General features: G+C 41.4%; 1 protein-coding gene across 12 annotated transcripts in view; it reads left to right on the top strand.

Moving 5' to 3' along the window:
• The first annotated feature begins 477 nt into the window (after positions 1–477).
• CACNA1C (calcium voltage-gated channel subunit alpha1 C) overlaps positions 478–24539 on the top strand; it is a 431380-nt gene continuing 407318 nt past the window's right edge. For all 12 annotated transcript variants that reach the window (XM_027905723.1, XM_027905708.1, XM_027905715.1 and 9 more), the window contains exon 1: positions 478–1011. In XM_027905723.1, the coding sequence (XP_027761524.1) occupies positions 963–1011 (49 nt within the window). In that variant the 5' untranslated portion in view covers positions 478–962. The remainder of the gene's footprint in view (positions 1012–24539) is intronic.

Here is a 24539-nt window from a genome sequence, read left to right as displayed (position 1 = left end):
CTGTCCTCCTTGAAATGCAGCTCACACTCGCATTCCGTAGTGGAACCGCAGGGCAGAGCCCACAATATTGAGAAACCGGATCGAAGCGGGGCGGGCGGACGGCGGCGCCGGGAGCCGCGGGCGGGCGGCGGGCGCTGCGCGGGGGCCGTGCCGCTGTCCGGCCGTGCCGCCCCTGCCCCCGGGCCGCCGCCCCCGGCCCGGCCCCGCTCCCCTCGCCTGTCCCCCCACTTCTCCGCTCCAGGCAGCCGGCTCCAGCTCGCCTCCTTGACGTCATGTCTGTAGCGAGGCTTCAGCAGGCGCAGTGGAGGCAGGCAGCGTGTTAAACTTTCAGATCAAGTCCGGCGGCTCCCAACGCCGTGCGCGGGGGGCTGCGTGCAGCCGCCGCAGCTGGAACATCTGGAAGCGTTCAGTGTGTCTGTCTGTCGGCGAGAGGGAGAGAGCGGGGAGCGAGCGCGCTGAGGGAGGGGAGGGAGTAAGGGGCTGGGACTGTGCTCTCTTCCTCTGCAGAAACAGCTCCCTGCCAACACAACGCGCTCAGAATGGCTTTGAAGAGGAGGAGCAGCAGCGCTTGAACATCTCTCTTTTTTTTTTTTTTTTCCTTCCTCCTTTTCTTACTCTTGTAGTTGGTGGATTTTAAAAAGACATTTAGCCCTCAGAGGTTTGTCCTGGATGCTTTTGCTTTTTTTCCTTTTCCCCCCCGCCTCTCTCTTGTTTCCCCCCTTCCTGTTCTTTTTTATGGTTTAACAGCCAGAGGTGCTGTGCTAAATTCTTGGAAGGGGCCCGGATGTACTGAGGATGCATTGCAATTTCACTAAAGGAGGCAGTAGTGGAAAGGATCAGTTTTTGGTGTTTGATGCAATAATGGGAATCAGGTAATAATAAAAGGGGAAATTCTGCAGCTCCATTCTTCCTTGAATTTTACCAAGCCGATTTTCGGAGGGATTAATCTGGACTCGTTTTAAATGGTCAATGAAAACAAGAGGATGTACATTCCAGAAGAAAACCATCAAGGTAAGCCTGAGATTTACCTCCGAGGACCTAGCAACCATTCCCTACCCTGCCCTTTGTCCCTTATCTCTCGGCTCAGTTCAGCCGCCGCTGCCACAGCCAGCGGCAGGCGGAGGGGCCGGGGCAGAGGACAGCCTTTGACACCGGGTTCCATTCGGAGCACATCTCCCCTCGGCCGGGCATGCTGCCGAGAGACCACCCCAGCCCCTCGGGGAACGGGTGTTAGGAAACCCCGGGCAAAGAAAAGTTGCTTTAAGTCGCCGTCGTCGCCTTCTTAGGCGGAGGGGCGAGGAGGGGCGCCCGGCGAGGGGGCTGCGCGCTGGGGCCGGAGGCTGAGGGGAACCGCGTAGCAACCCACTCCTCCGTCTCAGAGGAAGATTAACTCGCAGTGTGGCCGGAATTAAGGGATCTTTCCCAGTTAACGTCGTCCCGGTCCTCCAAACCCCCGTCTGGGTACGGCTTCGTAAGACACCGGGAGAGGAGCCCTTCCCTTCTCTTACGCTATTTCTAATCTCTCACACAAAAGGGGAGGGGAAGGGAGAATTATCTGTTTACACACATATACACCATACACGCTCCCATACTGAAAGAACGAGGGACACCGGGGCTGCCTGTATTAAAATTAAAGTTGGTTTTTACTTGGGACACTGATTTCTCGCGGAGCTCCTCTCAGGATCGCCCGCATCATGGATACCAACCCGTGCTGCTGCTCCTCGGCATTAGCAGACGTCCCCCGCTATTCCCTGTAGTAAAACTTTGTTTGTCCAAACTCCAGAAGCCTTCCCCCGCCCCCATCTCCCCCACCCGCCCAACCCCGATCTGCCTTTCCTGAAGTTATTTTTATCCTATTACCTGCATGGTGTCACCCCCTCCTCTCCCTTCCCTCCAGCCCTGACTGCACACGTCGGTGTTGCAGAGCAGACAGAGCCATTTCCTCCCCTCGGCGAGAGAGGAGCAGTGCTCCGCCGGGCGCGGATGCTGGGCTGCTTCTCCCTCCCGAGCAGAACCCCCCCAGGGCGGCTAACTTCTTCCTCATCTCCCCCTTTGCCCCCGGCCCTGCCCTCAGGGCAGCCCTTCCCTCGGCCGGCGACAACTTGCCTGCCCGCAAACGAACCCCCGCCCTCTGTGATCGAACACCTGCTCGGGGTGCGGGGGTGCCCTGGTGAGCCCCCCAGTCAGCCCTACCCCCGAGTCCCTCGCAGGGGCGGCCGAGGGTGCAGCTGGGGAGGGGCGTCAGCGCTATGGCAGCCCTCAGTGGTGGAGGGGCAGTGGGTTTGCAAGATAACACCATCCTCCTTCCGATTAAATACAGATTAAAAAGAATAAAACCACCCAGCACCCCCACCCCTGGCCACTCTATCGAAATGAGGTGGGAGGGGAAAGGAAGCAGCCCCTGATCCAGAGTGCTCCTTCCAAGTGGGAGCGAGTCCGCAGCACATGCATTCAGCAAGCGTAATTGGGCTGCTCTTCCTGGTCCAGAGCTGATAAAGTGGATGAAGAGCTCAGCCTCCATAGCAATATGCCAACGCTATGGCAACCTAAATCCAGCTCCCTCCTTATCAGCTGCAGTGATTATATAATTGGAGGAACAGTTTTGCATCTGTCTCTTGATGCGGATTGTCATTACTCCCAGGTGAAAGAACAACTTCTAAAGCAAACAGAGAATCAGCCAGGTGGAAGAGAGTTATGTTCCCTGATAGTGCTCAGGCTGCCATTTATTTACAATCTATTTTTATTTTGTGCAAACAGCACCTGAAAGGTTAAATTGATCAGTAGTCAAGAAAACCTGGTGGTGAGGAGACAGGAGCAAACCAATCACAACGTGGAATGGAGCCACTAAAGCAACCACAGATTCCCAGTTGCAAGGTAGTGGTAGAAAGGGAGTGAAAGATGAAGCTAGGTCTGTGATTCTTGTCTACTCCTTGCTTCTAAGAGAGAAGACTAATTTGGATAAGTCTTGCATCTTTCTCAGTTGCTGGCAGCAAGGTAAATGTTCGAGGTACTAGTGATGCAAGACCAATTTTGATGTCTGTTCCTGAAATGTGAGTGACGTGACTAGGCCTCTGCCAGCAGTTGCTCTCTGCACGGGTCTGAGCTCAGCCAGCCCTTTGTCAGCCTACCTGAACAGCCCTTACACTCAGGTATCTGGGCAGTAGGGGAGCTGGTGTAATAGGGTTTACTTAAAATAAATAAATAAAGCATAGAGAGGTCATTAGTTACACTGTGAGGGCTGTGGGGAAGAGAAATTGCATGTGAAAGTGCTTTGTTGACTTCTTAACTGCTAATGTGGGTAAGTCTGTCATACGCTTGTCTTACGCTTTTGAACGTGACTTTGTACCCTGAAAATCTTTGACCCCAAACTAAGAATTTCCTAATTTTTTTTTTATGTTAAAATATTAGCTTACAGTGTTTTCATTGCAGTCTCCTATTGCACAAAGGGGGAGTAAGTAGTATTATTTGTTGATACAGAGACACTTTCCCATCTTCATCTTTTGCCACACAATGGAGTGTATTTTTTATAACCATTAATTATTCATTAATACCATAGAGCACATGTTTGTCTAGAAAATGATGAAAACCCACCTGATAAGCACCAGCAAAAGCTTTCAAAAGTAGCTATATCACATCTAATGCACACGTGGGACCGGATGGAATCCTAGATGGGGCAGCCTTAATGGGCTGCCTCATAATACTTTCAAAACTTGCTCTCCTAACATAAAATGGAAAATCAGTTTGCAAACCCACGTGTTGCAGCTCTCTCCGGGGAGGGACCGCAACGAGCCATCCTGGCCCCTGGGTGGCCGCTCTGGATCTCCAGCGTTGCTCAAACACCTCGTGAGGTTTCGCTGCTGGCCCTGCTGGTGTCCGGCGGGATCTGTCCTGGGGAGATCTGGCGATCAGGCAGGAAATGAAAGCAAGGCAGCAGTTTTTGCTGTGTTTTCCAGTTCTGGGGATTAGGTGGGGAGGGGGAGCGGGGGGGGGGGGTCCCAGGCTGCCTCTCCCGGAAGGTGGCACTGCAGGGCCGCGGAGCCCCGGTGGCGCTCGCAGGGGCTCGGCAGGAGACACTTCCCGGGATGCTCATCCAGACCCTGCTCTTCAGGAGGAAAGGCCAGATGTAGCACTGAGAGATAAGCGTCTATTCCGGAATAAAATTCATTAGGATTGAAGAGCCCCCGTTAGGTCATTTATTCCGTGTAGTAATGATTCTCTGAGTGAAAAGCCATTTCTGACACCCTGTCTGAACTACCCTTCCTTCAATTTCAGATAATGCCTTTGGGCTTTGTCCTTATTGCGTATTTTGAACAGATTTCTACCTGCTGCTTGTAGAAAAGAACCCCCTCAGGTATTTGTCAACCATAATTAGGTCTTCTTGCAACCTCCTTTCCAAACCTGCACATACCCTGTTCTTGAAATCTTCCCCTGTAAGACACTCCTTTCATAGTCCTTGTATCTTCTGTATCTGTTAAATTAAGAACTAATTAGTATACCCTTTATTTCTCAGAAGCCTATTGATAGCGAGAGGGTCAAGTCACAAGCATAGTCCCTAATGCATTTTCTGACCTGAAGTGAGGGTCAAACCCACAAATATTCCCCTTAACTTTGCAGGTATAAATAGAGATGATTGTGTACACTTCACAGCTGATTTCAGTGGAAGGGTTGAAATCTGTCTCATGCTGTGCTACAAGACAAAACCATTGGCTATATGCACTAGAATTTATTGGATGTTTGCTTTCATTTTCTGCTCTATTTTCAGAATGCCAATTTTATTTCCTGTTATTTCTTGGGGAAATGCTTTTCTGTGTAGGAGAAACCATGCTCTTTCCGTGGTGACAAAGTGATCAGATTAGCAAACTGAGTTGTCATTTTTGGCTATTTGTTCTTGTTGTCTTGTTTTGCTATCAGAGCAGACATTAGGGCATAAAGAATACCTCTAAGTGGTCTGAAACAGCTTATCTTCAAGATTTTTGTAGAAAAAAGTCTGAATCACTGCTTAAAAATGCAGCACTTTAATTCTACCCCCCCCCCCCCGTTTAACAACAAACACTTGTATTTATGAAATTTTGTCTTCTTCCTCAAAGTACTTGGAACTTTCAGTAGCTGTAAAGCATTTAATGCTATATAATATGAAATAGCAGTGTAATATAAAAAAAATTAACATAATGTTAAGTAACAGTTCTATATAATACAGTGCACTGCATTTACTTGTGAAAGGTGACTGTAGAGTCTTCAGAAAAGCATTTAAGTGCTTTCAAGCATTTCCTATCCTTAAAAGGAGTATTTAAGGATCCTGGAATTTAAAGTACATACTTCTGAAAGATTGTCTTTGAAACTGTCTTCAGTCACAGAAACCAGTCTTGGTTAGGTCGTCATCAGAGTTCCTGTTGACTGGTTCTACCTGACGTTTGCTCTGCTACCACACACCCTTACCTGGGGTGCTCTCTGCAGCCAAGGCACCTTTACCAACCCACTCTCACTTGCAGCTCTACTCTGCAATCCAGTATGTTTTGGGGGTCACATCTGAGTAATTCACTGCAGCAGATGTGACATGGTATTGCCGTGTGGAACTAATTTATCCTACCGAGATATTTGCTTTGAATTATTTGTCCTCATCTCTTTGTTTCCTCAAAACACTTCAGGGAACATGTTGTATAACTGCGGTGTTACTGGGTATGCTTAGTTTTGGCTTACTTTCTTTCAGTTTTGTGGAAAATGGTTCCATATCCATGCTTAAAATAGGATTTATCTAAATGGCAATCACTCTTAAATTTACTTTTTGGGTGTGTGCTTGTGTGAATTGACATTTGTGGCAATTTGACTCGCTTTGAAGTGTCTTGTTTAACCCTTTCTGGGAAATAATTAAAAGAACAGAGTAATTCCGATTCAGGAACAGCAAATACAAGATCTCTTCTGAGCAAGTGTGTTCTCTAAATTTATTGACTATCAACCAACATAACAGATGTGACTGCACGCAGTAAAAGTCTCTCTTAAATTATTGAACACAACAAATCAGATCAACACCAAACAAAGCTTTTTCCAGTGGCAGATATATGCTCTACAAAACATAATGTTATTAAATAGTTCAATTGCCTGCCTTTTTTTTTTTAAAGACTGGAGGCAAACTCGATATATATTTGTTAATCGTTTATCTGAAACACTGGTTTTATTTAGATAGTGGGGATGATAGGAATTTGAGAGCAAGTGTATTCATCAAAATGTTTATTACTGAATTTCAGCATCATCAATTTTAAGAAGAGAAAACAATATTAAGTGTTCAGACATTGATTACCACTGAATGCTTTTCTTTTTGGTAGTTAAATTGGCATTTCTTCTTGTAATTTTACCAGTGGAAGTTAAATTCTCTAAAATGGCAACTTTTGTTTGTTTTATTGGAGTAAAAACATCACTGTGCATTTAAGCTACTTTTTTTTTTTTAAGACTTTTTTTTTTTTTTTTCTTATGAGAGAGGAAGTCACAGTCAGACTTCTGGGCAGAGAGCAGAGTGATGGGCTTGTGGTGCTTTTGCCAGTGAGCAGGCGTGGGTTTAGGTGGCAGAGTGGCCCTGCTGGGAGCTCTGATAACCAGCGGTGAGGTTCTATGATCACAAATGGACCTGTTGCTCTTTGCAAGGTTGTTGTGGAATACAGCAGGCTCTGCTTGCTACGGTACATAAATCTTTTTCTGAAAGAGCCCTTCAAAGTTTCTCTCAGCTTCTATGGATGGGACACAATCACAAAAGTGGTATAAGCTTCTTTGAGAACTTGAGATGGTTTCAGGGTAGGTCTCTTCCAGCTGGAAGTGTCACAGGTATCTCTGTACTGTGAATAGAGATTTCCAGAACAAAAGGCCTTGCTGAGTTTCTCCCAGAAACCTAAATAGAACATTAGAGGTTTGTTTGGATAGGTGGATTTGACAGTTCATGAGGGGGGTGTGTGTGGGGAGGGGGGTTAAAAAAAGGGGGAAAAGATTAAAACATGTATTGTGGAAGGTGACAGAAGATTTGATGGAACCACATTTTGTCTTTATTTGATCAGACTGGCATTTGTCCAGATATCAAGGTTGAGTTATTGTGATCCATAGCTGAGAGATTATTAGCACAGTTCATCCTCAAGAGATTAAATTGAAGAGAACCGACTGACGATGGCTTTGAAGGTGGTCTGCTCTGTATGTCACCTTCCAAGGCATCTTTCCCAAAAAGTGGTAGAAATCTGTGAGAGGTTAATTTTAACATTCCAATCTATGTTAATATGTCAGGTTGACAGATGAATCCTGCTGTAATTTATAACCATTTAGCTGAATCTAGTTTCTTTCTGTTGGGATGTGTATATACCCACACACAAAATCACTGTGGAAGTGATAATTATAGGGCTTGAATCCAAACAGGATTGGGATCCCAACTTTGATTTAGATTCCTTTTTACTTTTGGACTAAAAAATATAGAAATAACTGTTAAAGGATATTCCCTGGCATGTTAAAAACTTATCTAGGAATGCTAAGACTATGTATCTGTAGAGGACTTCTGTGATTTTCCTGTTTTTTCAGTATGTCTGTGTCTTTTTCGGTCCCAGATATTAAATTCTAAATCTCAGTGGCTGTCCCAGCAGTCAAAACATTCAGAATTGGTGAAAAAACACCAGCAAGTTGAATGTCCTTCAACAGCTGGGGGGAGTTAGTGGAGTACCAGTTAAAGCCCTGTCTGTGGGAAACAAAAAAATAAGGGATTATTTAACCTGGCAGCTGTAAAGAAGTAAAAGAAATCCACGAGGTTCATCAACTGTGAACCAACAAACTTAGCACACTTAGGAGGGAGGGAAAATTTGCTTTGATAAAAGATAAAATATTAAAATAAAGTAATTTTTAAGGGTGACTGGAAATTTAATCGTTTTCAAACCAGACCCAGTAAAAATCCGGCTAATTCCACAGCAACTCTGCATTTTGCACATAAATCTTGAGTTAACTGTTTTAAGGAAAACATTGTTTGAGATCCATCTAACCTTAAAGGACATGTTTAAAATATGCTTCTCTAAATGGTATTGTTATTTATCTAAAATTTTTCAGGTTTTCAGCCCACTATGTGTTTGGTTGCCTTTGGGTATTTTGGAAAAAACAATTAAATATGACTGAACATGACATTATAATTACAAAGTAAATATGCTGTAATTGAGTAATTAACTCAACATTTCTTCCTAAAGGCATTGTAGGAACAAATTTGTGTTACTGATCAAATTTCAGATTCTTTATTCCAAAGGAGGAAAAAAAAGGCTTCTATTCTCCAGTATGGATGGTTAGATATAAGACTTCTTAAGAGTCATTAGTTTTTAAATGTAATATTTTTTTTTTAATTTAATATGTATTATTGATACATCAGATATTTTTCTAATATGAAGTAGTCTCCTACCTATACAAAAAGAATACTCGTGTCTCTTTGCTTGCAGGTCAGTTCAGCTCTGTTAGGCACCAGCTTTACTCTGCTTCATGGATTACTGGCAAAAAGAAAAATTCTGAAGTTGAGACTTGTCTGATATAGCTGTTCATAGTAGAGTTCTGGGTTTTAGCTACAGAAACACTTCAATGAACTGTGTGAGAAGCAAATGTAATCCAGGTGAATCCAGGAATTAAAACTGATGTTTGCTGAAAAAAAGGGGAGAAGGAACTGTTGCACTCAAGTACACTGCATGGTGGATTCATCTTGGACCTTAAGTCTGATACAGATTGAAAAATACCAGGAAGCTGAAGGTGAAGACTGATCTGTAATGCCAAACTTTGCTGGTTTTTTTCTATCTTGTAGTTCCCAAAATAATGTTTTCCATGCAGATCCTATATGTAAATATTAGGAATTTGAATTTAGTTAATTACAAAGGGGTCTGATTTCTTTGGGATGAATTTAACATATTGACAGCAAAGTCAATTGACAGCAAAGTCAGCAAATGAAGTCAGATAAGCCCAAGGGCCATTAAGAAAACAGAGGAAATCCATAGTATTCATTACTCTCTGGAGTAGTGAACAAATAGACTTCTGTGTAAGGAGGAAAGCTTCACCTGTGCGCTGAAATTCCCATATGATACTTAAATTGCCTATTACTGCTATTATAAATTGTATATTGCCTGTTATTATTGCCTATTATAAATTGTATAGATGCATAGAGTGTTTGCAAGTGTAATTTAAATTCGAATTGGTGTCTTTAGAGAGAAGTAAAATGCATTTATGGGGTGAAAATTGAAAGTGATCAGATTTAATTGTGGGTTTAATGGAACTTCAGTATGACTGTATTCAGGAGCAGCATCTAGGTGCGGATTACGGGCAATTTTTACATCATTTTCACCTTTGTGAAAATTTTAAAGGAAAAATCTGAGATTTGCAGGCATCGGTTTGGTGCAGGCAGTGTCAGAGTTGAATTCCTAAATCAGTGAATGGCTTGAGTGCTAGAACTCCAATATCTTGTCTGACAGATTCTCACTGGCTGTGGCTCAATCGCACAAATACTGGGAGTGCAAAACGTTTTGTGTGTTAGCTGGTGTTTAGGATGGGGTGGTCCTGCACGGAGCGGTACGTGCTGCTGAGTTCTCAAAAACATTTCTCTGCAGTTCTGTTTGAGAATTGTTTGCTATTTCTTTAATGTGACAAAGCTTATTGCTTAAATCAAAAACAGGAGAACTCATGAGGGAGTATGTTGAAAAAACAAATTCTTAATTTTGCTTTTGGCTTTGCATTATGACCAAGAGAGTTAATAGTTTAATTTCAATTTTGGATTTGGAAACAAATGCAATTACACAGCGGTGACTGGAATGGAGTATCCCTTGTCATTTCAGTCATTATGGCAAAAGTCAGAAATGAAAGCAGAGAGTGAAAGATTAGGATGAACCTGGCTTCAAGGCTTTTATCTGCTTTAAGGCAAATGGTGTCAAGAAAGATCATAAGAGATGAAAAATTGTGTCCCGATTCACACACAGTGATAAAAGCTGTTATGCATGCCAGGAAATCAGTCAAAAATAACTAGAGGGACTTGCTCCTGGCAGTTCTTAAAAACAACTGAAGTGTTAAAATAAATTTTTTTAAAAAAACCCAACCAGCTATCAAAAATTGAGCATGGGGCTTTACAGGCACCTGGCAGCATCTCTGGGAAAGTGTCGTAGCACGTGGTCAAATGTGAAGTGCTTAAAAAAGGATCACATCTTAAGATATGAATAATTCAACAAAACACTGCAGGAAGTTTTTAATGTTGATAATGCAACTTCTGTTACTTTCTATGAAACATTATGCTTAGACGTCTTCTTAAGTGCTTTTAATTTGCAATGTGATTTACAGGGCTTTTAGAGTGTTTCTGTCGATAGATATGCATTTGACTGGAACAGACATCCTGCCGTTTAAAGGCAAAGCTTGCATTTAAATAAGTACATATGGGTCAGCAGTTCTTTATCTCTTTTTCCAGTACTTAGCATTCTTATTGAGAACGTTGCTGTTATCTTGCTTTGCCTTGATTTTGCTCTTATTTCGCCAGAACACTTTTTTTACTTTTCTTTTGGGGTATGCATTTTTGAGATCTTGTCTGCTGTGCCTTAATGTGGTCTCTCATGAAGAGGGTTAGTGCACAGAATACAGAGCTAGGTCTGACTGGATGTTGCTAAGGATGTTGGCATGCATGCTGCAGGGCCAGAGGATTCATTATTTATGAGAAATATGGATGGGGAAGTCCTACGTGGAGCCAAATCTACAAATATCAGAGGGAAGGAAATTTATTCTTGTAGCACATATCAGTGATGTTTGATACTTCAAAAGGAATTTGATGTAAGCTCATCCAGATGGCTTAATATATTGGTGAATTTTATTACTCGTTTCCCTGTCAGTGTTGAAATATTATTTTAAAATACTATTTAAAGATAGAATTACTGCACAAGATGGAAAACCCCACTTGTCATCTTAGGATTTAAACCTCCAGTTCATGTAGATAGTTGTTCTAATAACAGCAATAGAAAGTATCTAAACCTGATTCTGCAGCTACTGAACAGAGCTCTGACAGATTGTCAAGGGCTGTTTGGAAGATTAATGTAAAGACTGGAGTATGGACATTTAGAGGATCAGGCTGTATTTTAATTTATTTTTGTGTTAGGATGTAGACTTCCAGAAAATCTGTCATACCTCCATAAAGGCTAAATTTCTTTCCTTTTGGAAGACTGGGAAAAAAAAAAACGTGGTCATGATCCCTGTAGTACAAATATCTTCCAGTGTTAAAAACTCTATTGCTCTTCACAATGTGCCACGTCAATAGTCTTGGAAAATTAATTTTCTCTTTCTTCATCAACTATGTTGTGTGTGCTTCTGTGAAGATATTACTCTAGGAGGTACAGGCAAAGAATTTAATATAACATTTAATTTTAGTAAGATCCATGTTATGAAATGATGTGTAGTTACTGATTTCATCAAGCCTGTAGCAGACACAGCAATACTGGGAGGTTCAATCCGTGTGTCTGAGTGCAAATCAAGGGGAGCAACCCCTGCCTTGGTCCTCCTGAGTGCACAAGTCCTTCCTGACTTTACAAGCAAGTTTGAACCTTGTGGTACAATCAGAACAACAGGTTTGTCCTGGTCCAGCTGTGGTGATTGAGGGCAGGGCTCCCAGTGGGTACCCCTGTATAATAATGTCCCATGATTTGCATTATCTCTTTTCAGTTCTTCTGACTCCCCTTTCGTCTGCCTTTGGCCCTCCCTTCTCTCTCCAGTCTTCTCCAGAAGAGACAACCCTCCCCTAGTTACTTTTCCCCCCGTTGTCCCAGCTCTTCTACATCCATATCCAAATCTGTTGCTTCTGATATTGGTCCTCAGCAATCCTGGCCTTATTTGGCACTACTAACAGAGCTGCCTGGGCACTCTTGGCCTTCTGATACTGCCCAACAGTACTGCAGTGCTTCCTTCACTAACTGTGAAGTTCATTCCTCTCTGACTCAACTCCCTTGTAAGCGTGTGGGGATCTGGCCATCCCTCCCAGTGCCACCTATAACTCTTGTCAGCCTCTCTCCTTGTCACATCTGGTAGTTTCTCATGTCATAACCAGTAGTTTTCCATGTCCTGTTCAGTTGCCCAGGCCAGGGCTGAGTCATCTGCCTGCAGCCCTAATGCAAATTATTCTTAGTAGTCTTAACTTCAGTAATGAGTGCTGTATATTAATAAGTAAAGAGGATTCTCTTCTTTGTAAGTGTAAGTGCAGTCTTTCCCTGGTGGTCATCAGTTTTAGAGCTGGGGGATATAATGGTCACGGAAGGAGGCCAATATCTTGGGTAACTGGAAACAAGTGATCAGACAGGATTATGGGCAGTCAATGCAGAGGTTTTGGTATGAATTTTGAACCAGATAGGTTATGATCAGGATGTGTGTGGTTTCACTCCTGGATGTGAATTGCAGAGATGATGCTTCCCTTGAAAGTAGATATTGCCATGATCAAATGGGAAATGGATAGAAATGGGAACTCTTGCCTGGCATCTACCTGGGGACTGCACGAGGTGGTGTGTGGTATGCACACAGTGTACCTGGTGCTAATGGATCAGAGGAGCTGGACCTCTCTCTTCCTCCCAACTCTACACATACCTATCAGTAGGCACCCCCAGGGCTCAAATAGCAACCTAGAAATACAGACATTCCTGATTTTTATCTGCCACCTTCCTGGTGTCTGTATCATGAGGCATTTTTATTTTTGTTTTCAAATAGCTGGAAAAAATTGTCTTATTCTCAGGAACCATTAGAATGCCTCAGAGATGTCTGCAGTTGCACTGTGCCTACACAGTTGTGAATATATATAGGCAGAAGTATAATTTGCTTAGTGGACCAGAATGAATAAGTGACTGTGATTGGAAGGATCTGGCTGTGTTATGAAAGATTTGGAAAGAAACAGAGTAGTATGAAATAAGAGAGAAGTGGTCTATGTTTTCAGATTGTCATTCTTCATGTAGTAAAACTAATCATTTGGTGTAGATTTCATTTTACCTCACTGTAGGTGTTTAAATTATCTAGCTGGAGCTAATTATTTAGAGTTGGTGTGTAGTCAGTGGAGAGGAAGGCAGCCATGGCCACAGAACATTACAGGTATCTAAAATAGTGGTGCAGGCTGCTTTTTTTGGAGCTTCTTAACTCTGCCTTGACTATATGGCTAAAGCTTTGATGAATAACTTAGACTAAATGTCAGAGTTTGGATTGCTAGAACTAATGGAATGAATTCCACCTTATGCCTTGTGTGTTGATTTCTAATTTTGGTTGGCAACAACAGAAGCATAGTGTCAAGAAAGCAGTTATATGTCTTATATTAGGTTTTAGGAAGTCACCCGTCTCTCAGGTGACCTGTGTGAATGCAAATGCATTAAAGATGTGCCTCCTGCCTGAATGCCTGCTGTTAAATAAAAGGGCAAAGAAAAGCATGATGAGAAAAACAATAACTGGGGAAAAATCTCCATTGGAAATGCATGGAACCTGTTTGTAGAGGAATATCCCTGTCTCTGTCTAGGGTCAGAACAATTAATTTTTCCCAAGACTATGTTTAGGAGTGAGAAATTTTGTGAATGCAAAACAGGGAGCTTCAGGATGGAGATGGGATTTTCCAGGCAGTGTCAGAGAGGGATGGCAAGTGTGCCAGAAGACACAGCATCAGAGGAACTGTGCTGTCATCAATTCAGCCTCGTCCTAGCTAGCGAGTGTGGGTAGCTGGCTGGAATGTACCACATTCACAAGGAAAGATTAATAGTTAGGTAATAGGAATGTAGAGAGGGTTCTCTGCAGTAATTCTTTGGTTTGCATGTGTTGTGCTTTGGGGTGAACAAATCATAGAATCAGCCGAGTTGGAAAGGATCACTGAAATCATCAAGTCCAACCCTTGATCTGCTACCACCACAGTTACTAGACCATGGCACTCAGTGCCACATTCAGTCTCTGCTTAAATACCTCCAGGGATGGAGAATCCACCACCTCCCTGGGCAGCCCATTCCAATGTCTGATTACCCTCTCTGTAAAGAATTTCTTCCTAATATCCAACCTAAAACTCCCCTTGCAGAGCTTAAGACCGTGCCCTCTCATCTTCCTGGCAGCTGCCTGGGAGAAGAGACCAACCCCCACCTGGCTACAACTAGCATGCCTGATTTTGATCATGTCACTTTTGAGTCATTGCAAACTTATACACTAGCAGAGTCTCAAAGAGAAGATAAACCTGAGGTGCAAAATTAATGTGGTCCAGTTAGCTTGGCAACTTTGTTCAACTTTGGACATGTTGGCAGATGGATGAGCTTGTGCCTGCCAGAGCCTGGAGTACCAGGCAGAGTGTGCTGGGTCTGTGATTTCAGCCAGAGGGAGAACCCTTGTCCCTGCAGGATGCAGGCAGAGGAGGGAATACAGTGGTACTCCATTCTGGTGACATCAGAAGAAAAGGTTAACTTGTCTTGGCAGGGCAAGTTTTTATCACCATAAATAAAGGATCGCACACACACACTTTCTTTATACCCTTATACTACTGTATTATCTCAAAGAACACGTACCTTTTCAAAATGTCTTCCTCTCACTGCCACAAGCAGGGGTACAAAGTCTTTATGTATCATCCCGATATCTCTTCAGAGCCTCTATTCCCACAATTTGCAGCCTTGCCTCTCGCATACTGCCCTTTGCATGAGCTCCACACTGACCAAACACCTGCTGTGCCCTGGGAGAAAGGCTGGGCTGTGACAGCTGGGGTATGTGAAGCACCTATTACAGCTTCTTGAAGAGCACCAGTGAGTGATTTTGCTCACAGAAATTGTCATCTGCGATGGGGCAGACCAGCTCAAAGCAACACCTGCCCTTCCCATGAGGTGCTGGTGAAATAATTGAACTTTGTGGGCTCAGTTTTGAAAGCTGAATTTTGAAAATAGGAAGTGAGGGGATTTTTTAAAATGAAATAACAACCTTTGAATGTAGTGTTTCCCATTGGTGGCTTGCAGTTTAATCTCTCTGTAGAAATCAAACATATGCTTTGCCTCTATGGAAAGCTATTCTGTGATTTTGCATGGGGTTGTCTATGATGTTTTCTGTCATCGTTTCACCATTTGCTTTTGAATGCTCATTTACTGCCTGTGCCTGGTAATGATACAATGACTCAAAACTTGAGACAAGAGAATGTTTCAGGAAATGTATAGATTTAAGTGGGAGTAGTTTACTTAAAAAAAATGTAACTGTTTTTGTAACACCGCTTGTCTGATCAAGCCATTGTGCTACAAATAACTTGAAATACGAATAATAATGAAGACCCCCCCGTCCACCCGTGAAAATGTTCCATTTATCCCACTGCAAGCCTCAAAAATATGTTGCAAAAAATACCTTTTTACAGAGATGTTTCTGAATGATGTATTTTAAATTTCATCCTGATAGCTTTGTGTTTCCTACTGTCCTTGGGCTGTCTGTGGATAACAGGTTTTTGAGGACATCTGCCAAGCTGAAGAAGCTCTCACAGCAGTTTCCGAATCCTCCTGTTTGATCACCAGAAGGGACATTAGAAAATTACACAGGCCTGACCTGGGGAGACAAAGTGGAAGTGGCCCTTGACACTTCACAGTGAAGTTTCTCTGGTTAGACCTCCTCACAGTTAACAGTGTATACTTATTAGACATCTGAGTTTGCTTAGTTACAGCTACCAAATATTGAATATAAAAAGGGTTATTCCAGTAAGTTAAAAGGGTCATGGGGTGTCAAAAACCTTTTGTGTGCTCATGCTGATGAATTCCCATTAATTTTTTTTATTCTCTTTATATAAGACTTAATGATTCATATATTTTTTAGTCTTTCTCTGAAGATATTATCCTACCCTACATTTTCTTCTGCTTATTTTTCTCATTTCTTTAAACTATTTCATTATTCTTTTCGAGGTATGGATTCTATAACTGGGGCCTGTGGTGCTGTGTTCCATAGAAATGCTCTGTACAGCCACATTCCCTGGACTTTACACTCACACACAGGTGGAAACTCTGTCAGGGCCACGTTGTCTGTCTGTTGGTTCACTCTAACCATTAGTTAGATGCAACAACTGGCTGTCGGGACAAAGCAGCTCAGTCATGAAAGAGGAGTTAAACCTATGTGCAAGCTCTACCTCCAAGGAGGGAGGACACAGAACTGGTGGCAAACTCCAGCAGTAATGAGAGATGCTTAATCCTTGTTAATAGGCTGGATGTTTTAGGGTTTTCTGTGATGCTTTTGTTTGTTGGTTGGTTGATTTGGGGTGTTGTTTGGGTGTTTTTGGTGTGTGTGTGTTTTTATTTCTTTGTTATTGCTGCTGTTTTCAAATGAACAGCAGAAACTTAGAATCTCTTGACCAGTGTTCCTATGCTGTCAGAGTGAATGGTTTATAGGAAATACCTCGCTTCTTTTGTGATGCTGATCCTGCAAAGTACAGAGCACTTCCCAAGAAAGGAACAGGAAAGCCTCAGCTTTCACCATCTTTGGTGTGATGTGAAAACTCTGAAGGCAGAGCTGGAGCAGCAGCTGGAGCACTAACTCAATGGTAGTTCTAAAACAGTGTCTGTTGAGTTCTAAGCAAGTGCTCTACAAACCTGGCATGGATCTGCCTATGCCACCTTTGCTCTGCCGTGTGTAAATTCGGTAATGATCAATGAATCTGCTTTTACATAAGCAGGAGTCCTTATTTTTAGAAAGAATCTATAAAGACTGTCTCAAACATTTGTCTGCATCTGCTGTAGAAAAGGTCACAGAGAAGCTGCTTAACAATGTTTGTATAGTCAACCAGTGACATAAGAACTATTTTGGGGTTGCATGTTATAGTGTTCAGCCTGAGATGTAAACCAGACCCTGATTTTCCTCGTATAGGTGCTTACAAAGATGCTCTTGCAAATTTTCCCCCCTTTTATTATCTTCTCCCCCCACCCCCTTTTTCTGCAGTCGCAATCTTCTGATTTAGTGCCTTATTTAGCTTGGAAATGCTCTTAACTGGCAGAGCAAGCCGAGAGTGCTTGTTTTTGCATCTGCATATTACACGTGCTTAATATTTAGACACAGAACATCCAGTAAGAAAATACCAGTAAATAAACACATGTTAGGGAAAAGTCTGAATGTTGGAGATAGAATGTATTCTCTTAGGCACCAAACAACACAGTAAAAGTATTTTTCTCTATGCAAAGTGCTATAAAAATCTGACTGTACATCTGTTAATGCTTTGATACCTCTAGATCACAAAGGTCTAGTTTGAGTAAATGAATGGTTTTGTTTGTATTTTTTTTTCTTTTAATTGTCTTTTAATATCACCCTGAAATTGAACCAAGCCACTGTTTTCCTTTGTTGTACAACATGGTTTACATTCATGTGGTTAGTCATTTTCTGTGGTTTTGTTTAAAGGAGGGGGGGGTTTACAAGGGCTTCCTTTTCCTTGCTTTGCAGAGCATTTTGTATATGGAGCATTTCCGTGAGATTTTGTGGATGAAAGGAAATAGATAGAATGGAAGAAGCTTTTATTCTTCCCTCAGTTCAAATTTTGCCATTGTTTTGCATGATCTCTTTCTAGCACCTTAATGATGCCAAGTTACAAAGAACCCTCATGTTTGAATACTTTGATTTTGTATAAAATTATTCAAAAATAAGAACATTAATTACATGACTGAAATTGGGAGAAACACCAAACTTTTCTACTTGCACTTTCTTAATTCTTAGTATTTGAAATAACTCTTTGTATAGTTCATTTCAAACTTTCCTCTTCAGTTGCTTTTTCTGATGTTTTGTTGGTCTTACTCTAAGCAGCAGGGCAAGAAAAAAAAATCATATTTTAAAAATAGAAAAATGTGTTTTTTAGAACACTAAGATTAACAGCTGAAATCAAAGCCAGTTTTGACACTTGAAACATCTTATAATACCTTCTCCTTTGAAACTGCCTGCATTTCAAGAAGGGGCTGCATCTTTAATTTATTAGGATATTGCAGACATAATCTAAAATTAGATAAATGCAGTTTAAAATAAATTTCTGCCTTTATGAAAAGCAACAAATAGGTCTGTAAGCAACTGTTTTGCGTGGGTGCTAATGACATAATTTATAGATGTCTGGTTTTCACCGAGTATAATGCATCTCTGAAAATTAGAGAGATTATATATTTATAGACAGATATATGGATAGGTAGATATATTCTTCTAATTTGTATGCCCAGTACCTGAATGAATCTTTGGCTTGGGTGCCTGTTGTGGTCAGTTCTTACAGTTCTTACACATGGACTCAGAGCAAAGGATGACACTGAATAGCCAAAGAGCTTGATGAAATGTGACCCCTTTGAATGAGAGGCTAAAAAGGAGGAGGATGTGGACCAGATGGCCTTCGGAGATCCCTTTTAACCCAAGTTATTGTGTCATAACACGGATTAATGGCTTCCTGACGTGGGTATCATCACTGGCAGGGAAGGCTGGCAGGGAGTACTTAGGGCTTGTATGGGAAGTTTGGAAATACACTCTCCTTTTGCACACTCACTGAGCTCTTTCCAGCTAACTCTGCCTGCTGTCTGCATCTGTGCAGCTGAACACTGACTCCATCAACAGAGAGAGGAAGCAAAAGCCCTCAGCCTGTTAGAATTGGCAGTGCCTATTATTCATCAGGCCTGATCTCCACTTAGATCTGGATGCTAAAGTTTGATTTCTTTCTTTTGTGTATGTGTCTGTCTATTGGAATTTTCATTGTCTGTAAGTCAGATACAGACCTATATAGAGATCCCTTTGTGCTTTTTAGTCATCATCTGATGTGACTGAGAACAGATTGCTATTTTTGGACTGAGAATACTATGAGTTGTGGAAGAATTGTGATTGATTTTTCTAGGATGAGGAATATTGAAATTGCAGGCTTTGAATTATTTAGATATCATACGCTTGTACACATTTTCCAAATTGTCACGTTTTGGACCAAAAGCAGCTACAGAACTGGGCTAAAAGCAGCTGCAGAGTTGCTCTCCACCTTGTGCACAAACACATGTGCATGCATGTGCTCCCCAAAAATAAATGGGAGTCATCTCATTTAATCCACTTAAACTTGTTGTGCAATTAAACTTATGTTTTAGATTACTTATGTACGGTGTGAAGAGAGATTGGCACTTTGAGCATCTGGTTTCACTTGTATTTCAGACTTAAGGATTGAAGAAATGATCCTCTGCACTGACTATAGAGAGGGTTTAGACAAGATCCCTTTTTTTAAGTGTTTCAGGTAGGGTGAGGCAAATCACATGAAGAGGTTCCTGTGTTCATTTTTATCCCACTCTGAATTCTCAGGCAAGGAATCTGGAGACCATCTAATACAGTGAAGATTATTTTTGAAGTGTAAGAGCTTAAATTCTGCAAAGAATTTATATTTAGATTACTCACTATGTGAAAAGTAATCATTCACCACTAAGAAAATGGTGAGCAGTCAAGATGACCAGTTTGTCAGAAGGATGCAACTTACTGAGTTGCAGTTTATCTCCAGAGGAATTTTACCGAAGTCAAGGAAATTTTACCGAAGTTGTGCTCGATCCCAGGATCTGTAATGGTGGTAACAATAACTTATACAAATGGTGGAAAAAAACCCCAACATTTAAACAAGAAAGCTGTCTCTTGGTGTTTCCATTTGAGGGTCAATGCCTGGAGTTTGCCCAAGAAATCTGATACTCCTTCAAGAAACTTGCCATAACATATTTGCATGTTACTGCAAAGGTTTTGTGCTGACAGGTACCCTAAATATTAGGTACCCTACTTTAAAAAGGTGCATTGATGCACTATATGAGATGTGCATCTGTAACTGCCTCAAGTGAGGAACTTTGCTATTTAATTTATATGTCATTTGTGCTTTGTGCTCTGCTGGAGATTGCATTATCCCAGCAAAACCAGAATAGTTTTATGTAAAAACCCTTGCTAGACATTCCTTCAAACACATGGCTAATTGGGTTTTCTCATGCTTATTTGAGACAAATACTAATATTCTTATTGCTAAAAAGGTCTTTATGCCCCTACTCCTCCATTGCTGTTTTTGAGTTGTATGACTGTTTCAGTGAGCTGTGGTTGAAGGAAAGTGTTCCCTGGCTTGACTTCTGCGAGTTTAATCTAAGTACCACCAGAAAACCAAAAAAGGATTCTGTGTGAGCTTTCGTGATCTCTTGTAGCTTGAAAGCCACAAAGGAAAAAAAAATCCCGATGTTTTGAAGGAAATCGCCCTCTAAGCACCTCTTCACCTGAAGAAATTTATCTCGTAATAGAATTTGTAATTCAGCTGAGTTGTAATACAGACTTCTCTGGTTCAAACTTTTCGTATTACACACTTGCCTCGGGGCTTATAATTTAGTAGGCTTCATGCTTTTGCACTTCTTCCTCCTCTCTCTAAGAAAAAAAAAAAAACACCTCACTTCCCAGTCTAGTTCTCTTGAATCCATAGTTACAGAAGAGAAAAATCTGAAAGTAGATTTTTGTGACTGCTGAGACTCTTCCAACTTTGTGCTTTCTCGATTCTTCTGGGTAAGGTGTGACAAGATGGCTCTGGTGAAGGAGGCAGAACAGACTTATATTGTTTCAAAATTGAAAGTGAAAACTTTAAAAGAAGAAACACTCAAGTGATGAAATCTTAGATGATAATTTCTAATCACCTCCTGATTAGAATGGGGAGAGGCAGGGATTCTGTCTTTTTCTGTTAATGTACACTGAACTGTAAAAACTCAAATTCATCAGTAAATAGGAATAGAATTTGCTTTTACTACAAGTACAGGGTTGTGTCATTTACTAAAAAATTAAAACCAATGCAGCACAAACAGTGCCCCCTCTCCCAACACTCCCCCCACCAAAAAAAAAGGAAAAGCCCCAAAGCAAAAAGTCACGACCCACCGCAAACACCTGAACTGTGTTCATTGAAAACCATAGCATTTTCAAATAGAAAAGTAAGGGAAATCTTGAAAATTTCTTATCTTAGTGCAAATGGAGGAATATCTTGTTAGGAAGCAATGAGTTTGCGACATACTCTGAAATAAAGTATATTTGCCTGGAGAGAACTATGTACGCGGTGATGTTAAGGGAAGAGTTGTCCCATGGTTTATTCCAGTGTTGATAGTGATTTATTACTGCTTGTATTCTTGCTGGGCCTTATTCATGAGCCAGGAATCCCTTGTGCTGGATGTTCTACCAATGTAGAATCTCTTTCTGAGAAAATTCAAAATCTAAATAGCGCTGACAAAGTTACAATAATTTACCATGCAGTGTCAGTAGTTAATTTTCACGTGTAAATATTTAACTTGGAGGCGTTCAATACTGGAAGTGAGAGGAGCTTGTACACTTGGGCTCTTCATTGAAATGGACTTTTTCCCCCCCCACATTGCTAGAAGTTCATTGTTTCTTCTGTTAATAGCATGAAGGAAAAAAAAACAAAACACCCCACCTCTCTTCCGGTTGCAAAGCATGCAAAGCATAGTTCTTCAATAATCTTTTTGGGTTTTTTTGTTTAGATTTTTAAAACTGTTTAGTCTCAACTATGGCAAACAAACCATCTGAAATCATGCATCTTCTCCGTGCGTGTGTGCGTGTTCTGAAACCCCAAAACAATTTACAGGAAAAATTCTTTAACTCTCTTATCTGGGCTAACAACTACACACTGAATTTTAGTCTGATGTGATGTTTAAAAGTGTGTGTCTCTATTATAAATTTTGTTATGGAAAAAGGCATAGTTCAGGTTGCAATCTGGCTTTTATTATAATTTGTATCCCTAATTACAAATTGCCTTCAGAAAAACACTTGTTTTTGGGAAAAAAACCCCCTAGTGTCACTGTAGCAGTTAGCTGTCAGAAATAACGTCTTGACAACTTTTTTACAAAGGGCTAATAAAGAAAAATATCCAAATCATGTTTTAAAGCTTGAGGGATTTACATGTGTGCAGCCTTGCATTCACTAGGGGAAACTTCTAGGCATGTCAACTGAAAATTTAATGAAGGTTTCTGGAAAAAAGAACCTGCTGTCTCATACAACTAAATGTGTTTGTTTCATGTCAAGATTTTAAACTCTGTGCATGGCTCGTTGTTGTCTTGAAATGCTGAAAGGCTTTTAGACTTTTAATATTTGCAGAGTGATGTTTTAAAAGCAAAGAAAGAGAGCTCCAAACTGATTTTAGCTGAAGGTCCTCACCTCCTCCCCACTGTGGAGAGAGGAGCATGCACATAAAGTCTTATGAGGTACTGATGTTGCTGTGATAATCTAAAGGTTTGAGTGAAGCAGGGTTTACTCAGATAGGTCGCTTTTGGTACATCAAATGATGAGTAAACATACCATCTTTCTGTACAAAGGCCTTTCTTCATGCCAAACTTGCTCTAAACCAACAAAAGAAACTACTACTCACTATAAATCTTGCCTCGAGTGTGTGATTCCAGATAAATGTTTTTCTGGCCTGGTCTAAAAGACTTAAGAGTGTGGGAGGTACATCCTGACTTTTTCTTGCTGCGAGAAAACACTGCTTCTGCTTATTCCCTGTGAGCATGGTGATAGATATTCCCTTTCTGTTTTTTGAAATAAAATATACATACATATGTATCTAGAAATAGATATTAAGCCCAGATATATAATATGTGTGATTATAAAATGCGTATATATGCACACTAAAAGGCTGTTATCATACTTTCCTCCCCCTCACATCTTCAGGAACAGCAGTCTGAGTTCTGTCACTCCTATTTCTGTGGCTTTGCCTCATGGCTCATGTTTTCTAGGCCTTTGTCTGGTCTCCTTGCTTGCTTTGGGCAGCCTCAGCTGAGCTGTGTCTGTGTTGGAGTGTGGAACCCAAAATTGCCCCCTGTATTTCAGCTGAAACCCTGCCCATGCTGAGCTCAAGAGAAGGATTCCTTGTCGTGTTGGATGAATTTTATCCCTGTTTATGTACTGCATTGTGGTGGCTGCATTTTGATGGGAAGAAGGCAGTGTGACAATATCAACCTCTGCTCTGTTGCAGATCTATTGTAAAGCTCCAAGACTTTTCTGGAAATAATTTGGGCAGACGATTCATTTTGCTTAAATAGTTTGCATTTGTCCCTGCTGAACTCCACTCTGTTTTAAAGACTTTTGCTTCAATCGATGAAGTTCATTTTAAATTCAAATCGTGTCCTTCAGTGTATTTGCTTTACCTCCCAGCCTCACAGTTAACTGCTTGTTTAGCAACACTATTCATTGTTTAATCATCCAGATCATTAATTGAACGGAATCAAAACATTGAACAGAATCAGATCCAGGGCAGGGACTTGGGTACCTCTGTGTGACACATCCTCCAGTTTAGGCTGTGTACCAGTGCTAACAGCTCTCAGGCATCCACTGCTCTTGTACTCACGTTACAGCAATTTTACTCTTGCTCATACATCCCTAGCACCAGCATTCTTACGGAGTTATCACACAAGACCTCATAAAGCTATTAGTAAAGTCAGGAGGCATGGACCCTACTGCTTCCATCTTGCCTGTGAATTCTGTTACTCATTCTGGCAGAAGCTCATTTTCTTTGACACAATGTATTCATGAAGGATTTTTGTCTCTTGCTCTTTTTCTACCTGTCCTCCAGGTATATTTCTTTTTTTTTTTTTTTTTTGAAGCTGAAGTTAAACTGGATTTGATGCCTCCCTTCCACTCTTTCAAACTCCATTCACCCTTTCTCAGTCCTCTGAGATCTCTCCTGTCTTCGTTCCAATCTTACAGTTGGAAATGATACCTGTTTTGGTTTGGGGGATTATTTGTGTTAGTCTCCAGCTCTTGATGGATTTTCTTTTGTAAAATTGATGCAAAAAGGTCATGTAACACTTAATCCTTCTTGCAATCATCTGTCAAATGCTCTCCTTTTTCCATTGGTTAATGGATCAATGTTTTCCACTTTCTTCCTCTTATTAACAGATGATCTCATACACTGACTTTTTTTTTTTTTTTTTTGGTGTTATTCTTCATGCTTCTCCTTTGGACACCTCTCACTTCAATATTTTATAACTGTTTTCCTGTGTACTGGAATAGGTCTCACACATGATCTTAGTAGTGTGACCAGTTTCCTGCTTTCTGTTTGCTTTCTTTCTGAATTCAATTAAGACACTGTGATTTAATCAGTCTTATATTTTACTGTACCCATCTTTCCCCTGCTTTGGGGAAAAACACAGCTGTGCAGCACAGTTTCAAGGTTTGCATTTTTAGGATTCTGGTGTTTTTAAAGTGCTGGAAAAAAAGAATGGTGACACCCCACATTAGGATAGGTCTATTTTCATTTCATCATCATGGCTAGGCTTCGCAAACTAAGATTTGAGAGGGGCTCTACCCACGCTTGCTACAAGCGTGCTGATGGCTAAAAAGGCCAATGCGAGATAGACAAGTCCGGTTGCAGAACGTACAGCAGAAAGACTCCCCAGGTGATATCGACAAGACGCGATTCTTTCTGCGTTGTCTTTTCTCCTCGAGAGTGATCCTGCATGTGTTCTCAAAAGCAGCAGCAGCGTTATAGATGGTGTGTCTCCAGGCCTCCCGATTGGAGGCCAGGGTAGACCAATGGTGGTGATCAATATGGCCAAGGCTGAGGGATTGTTTCAGGC

Source organism: Empidonax traillii, unplaced genomic scaffold (genome assembly GCF_003031625.1).
Source record: "Empidonax traillii isolate 1590-97213 ecotype Southwest subspecies unplaced genomic scaffold, ASM303162v1 scaffold25:size3598162, whole genome shotgun sequence".
Classification (NCBI taxonomy): domain Eukaryota; kingdom Metazoa; phylum Chordata; class Aves; order Passeriformes; family Tyrannidae; genus Empidonax; species Empidonax traillii.
The sequence above is the reverse complement of the archived record's forward strand: the minus strand, read 5'-3'. Positions and strand labels throughout refer to the sequence as shown.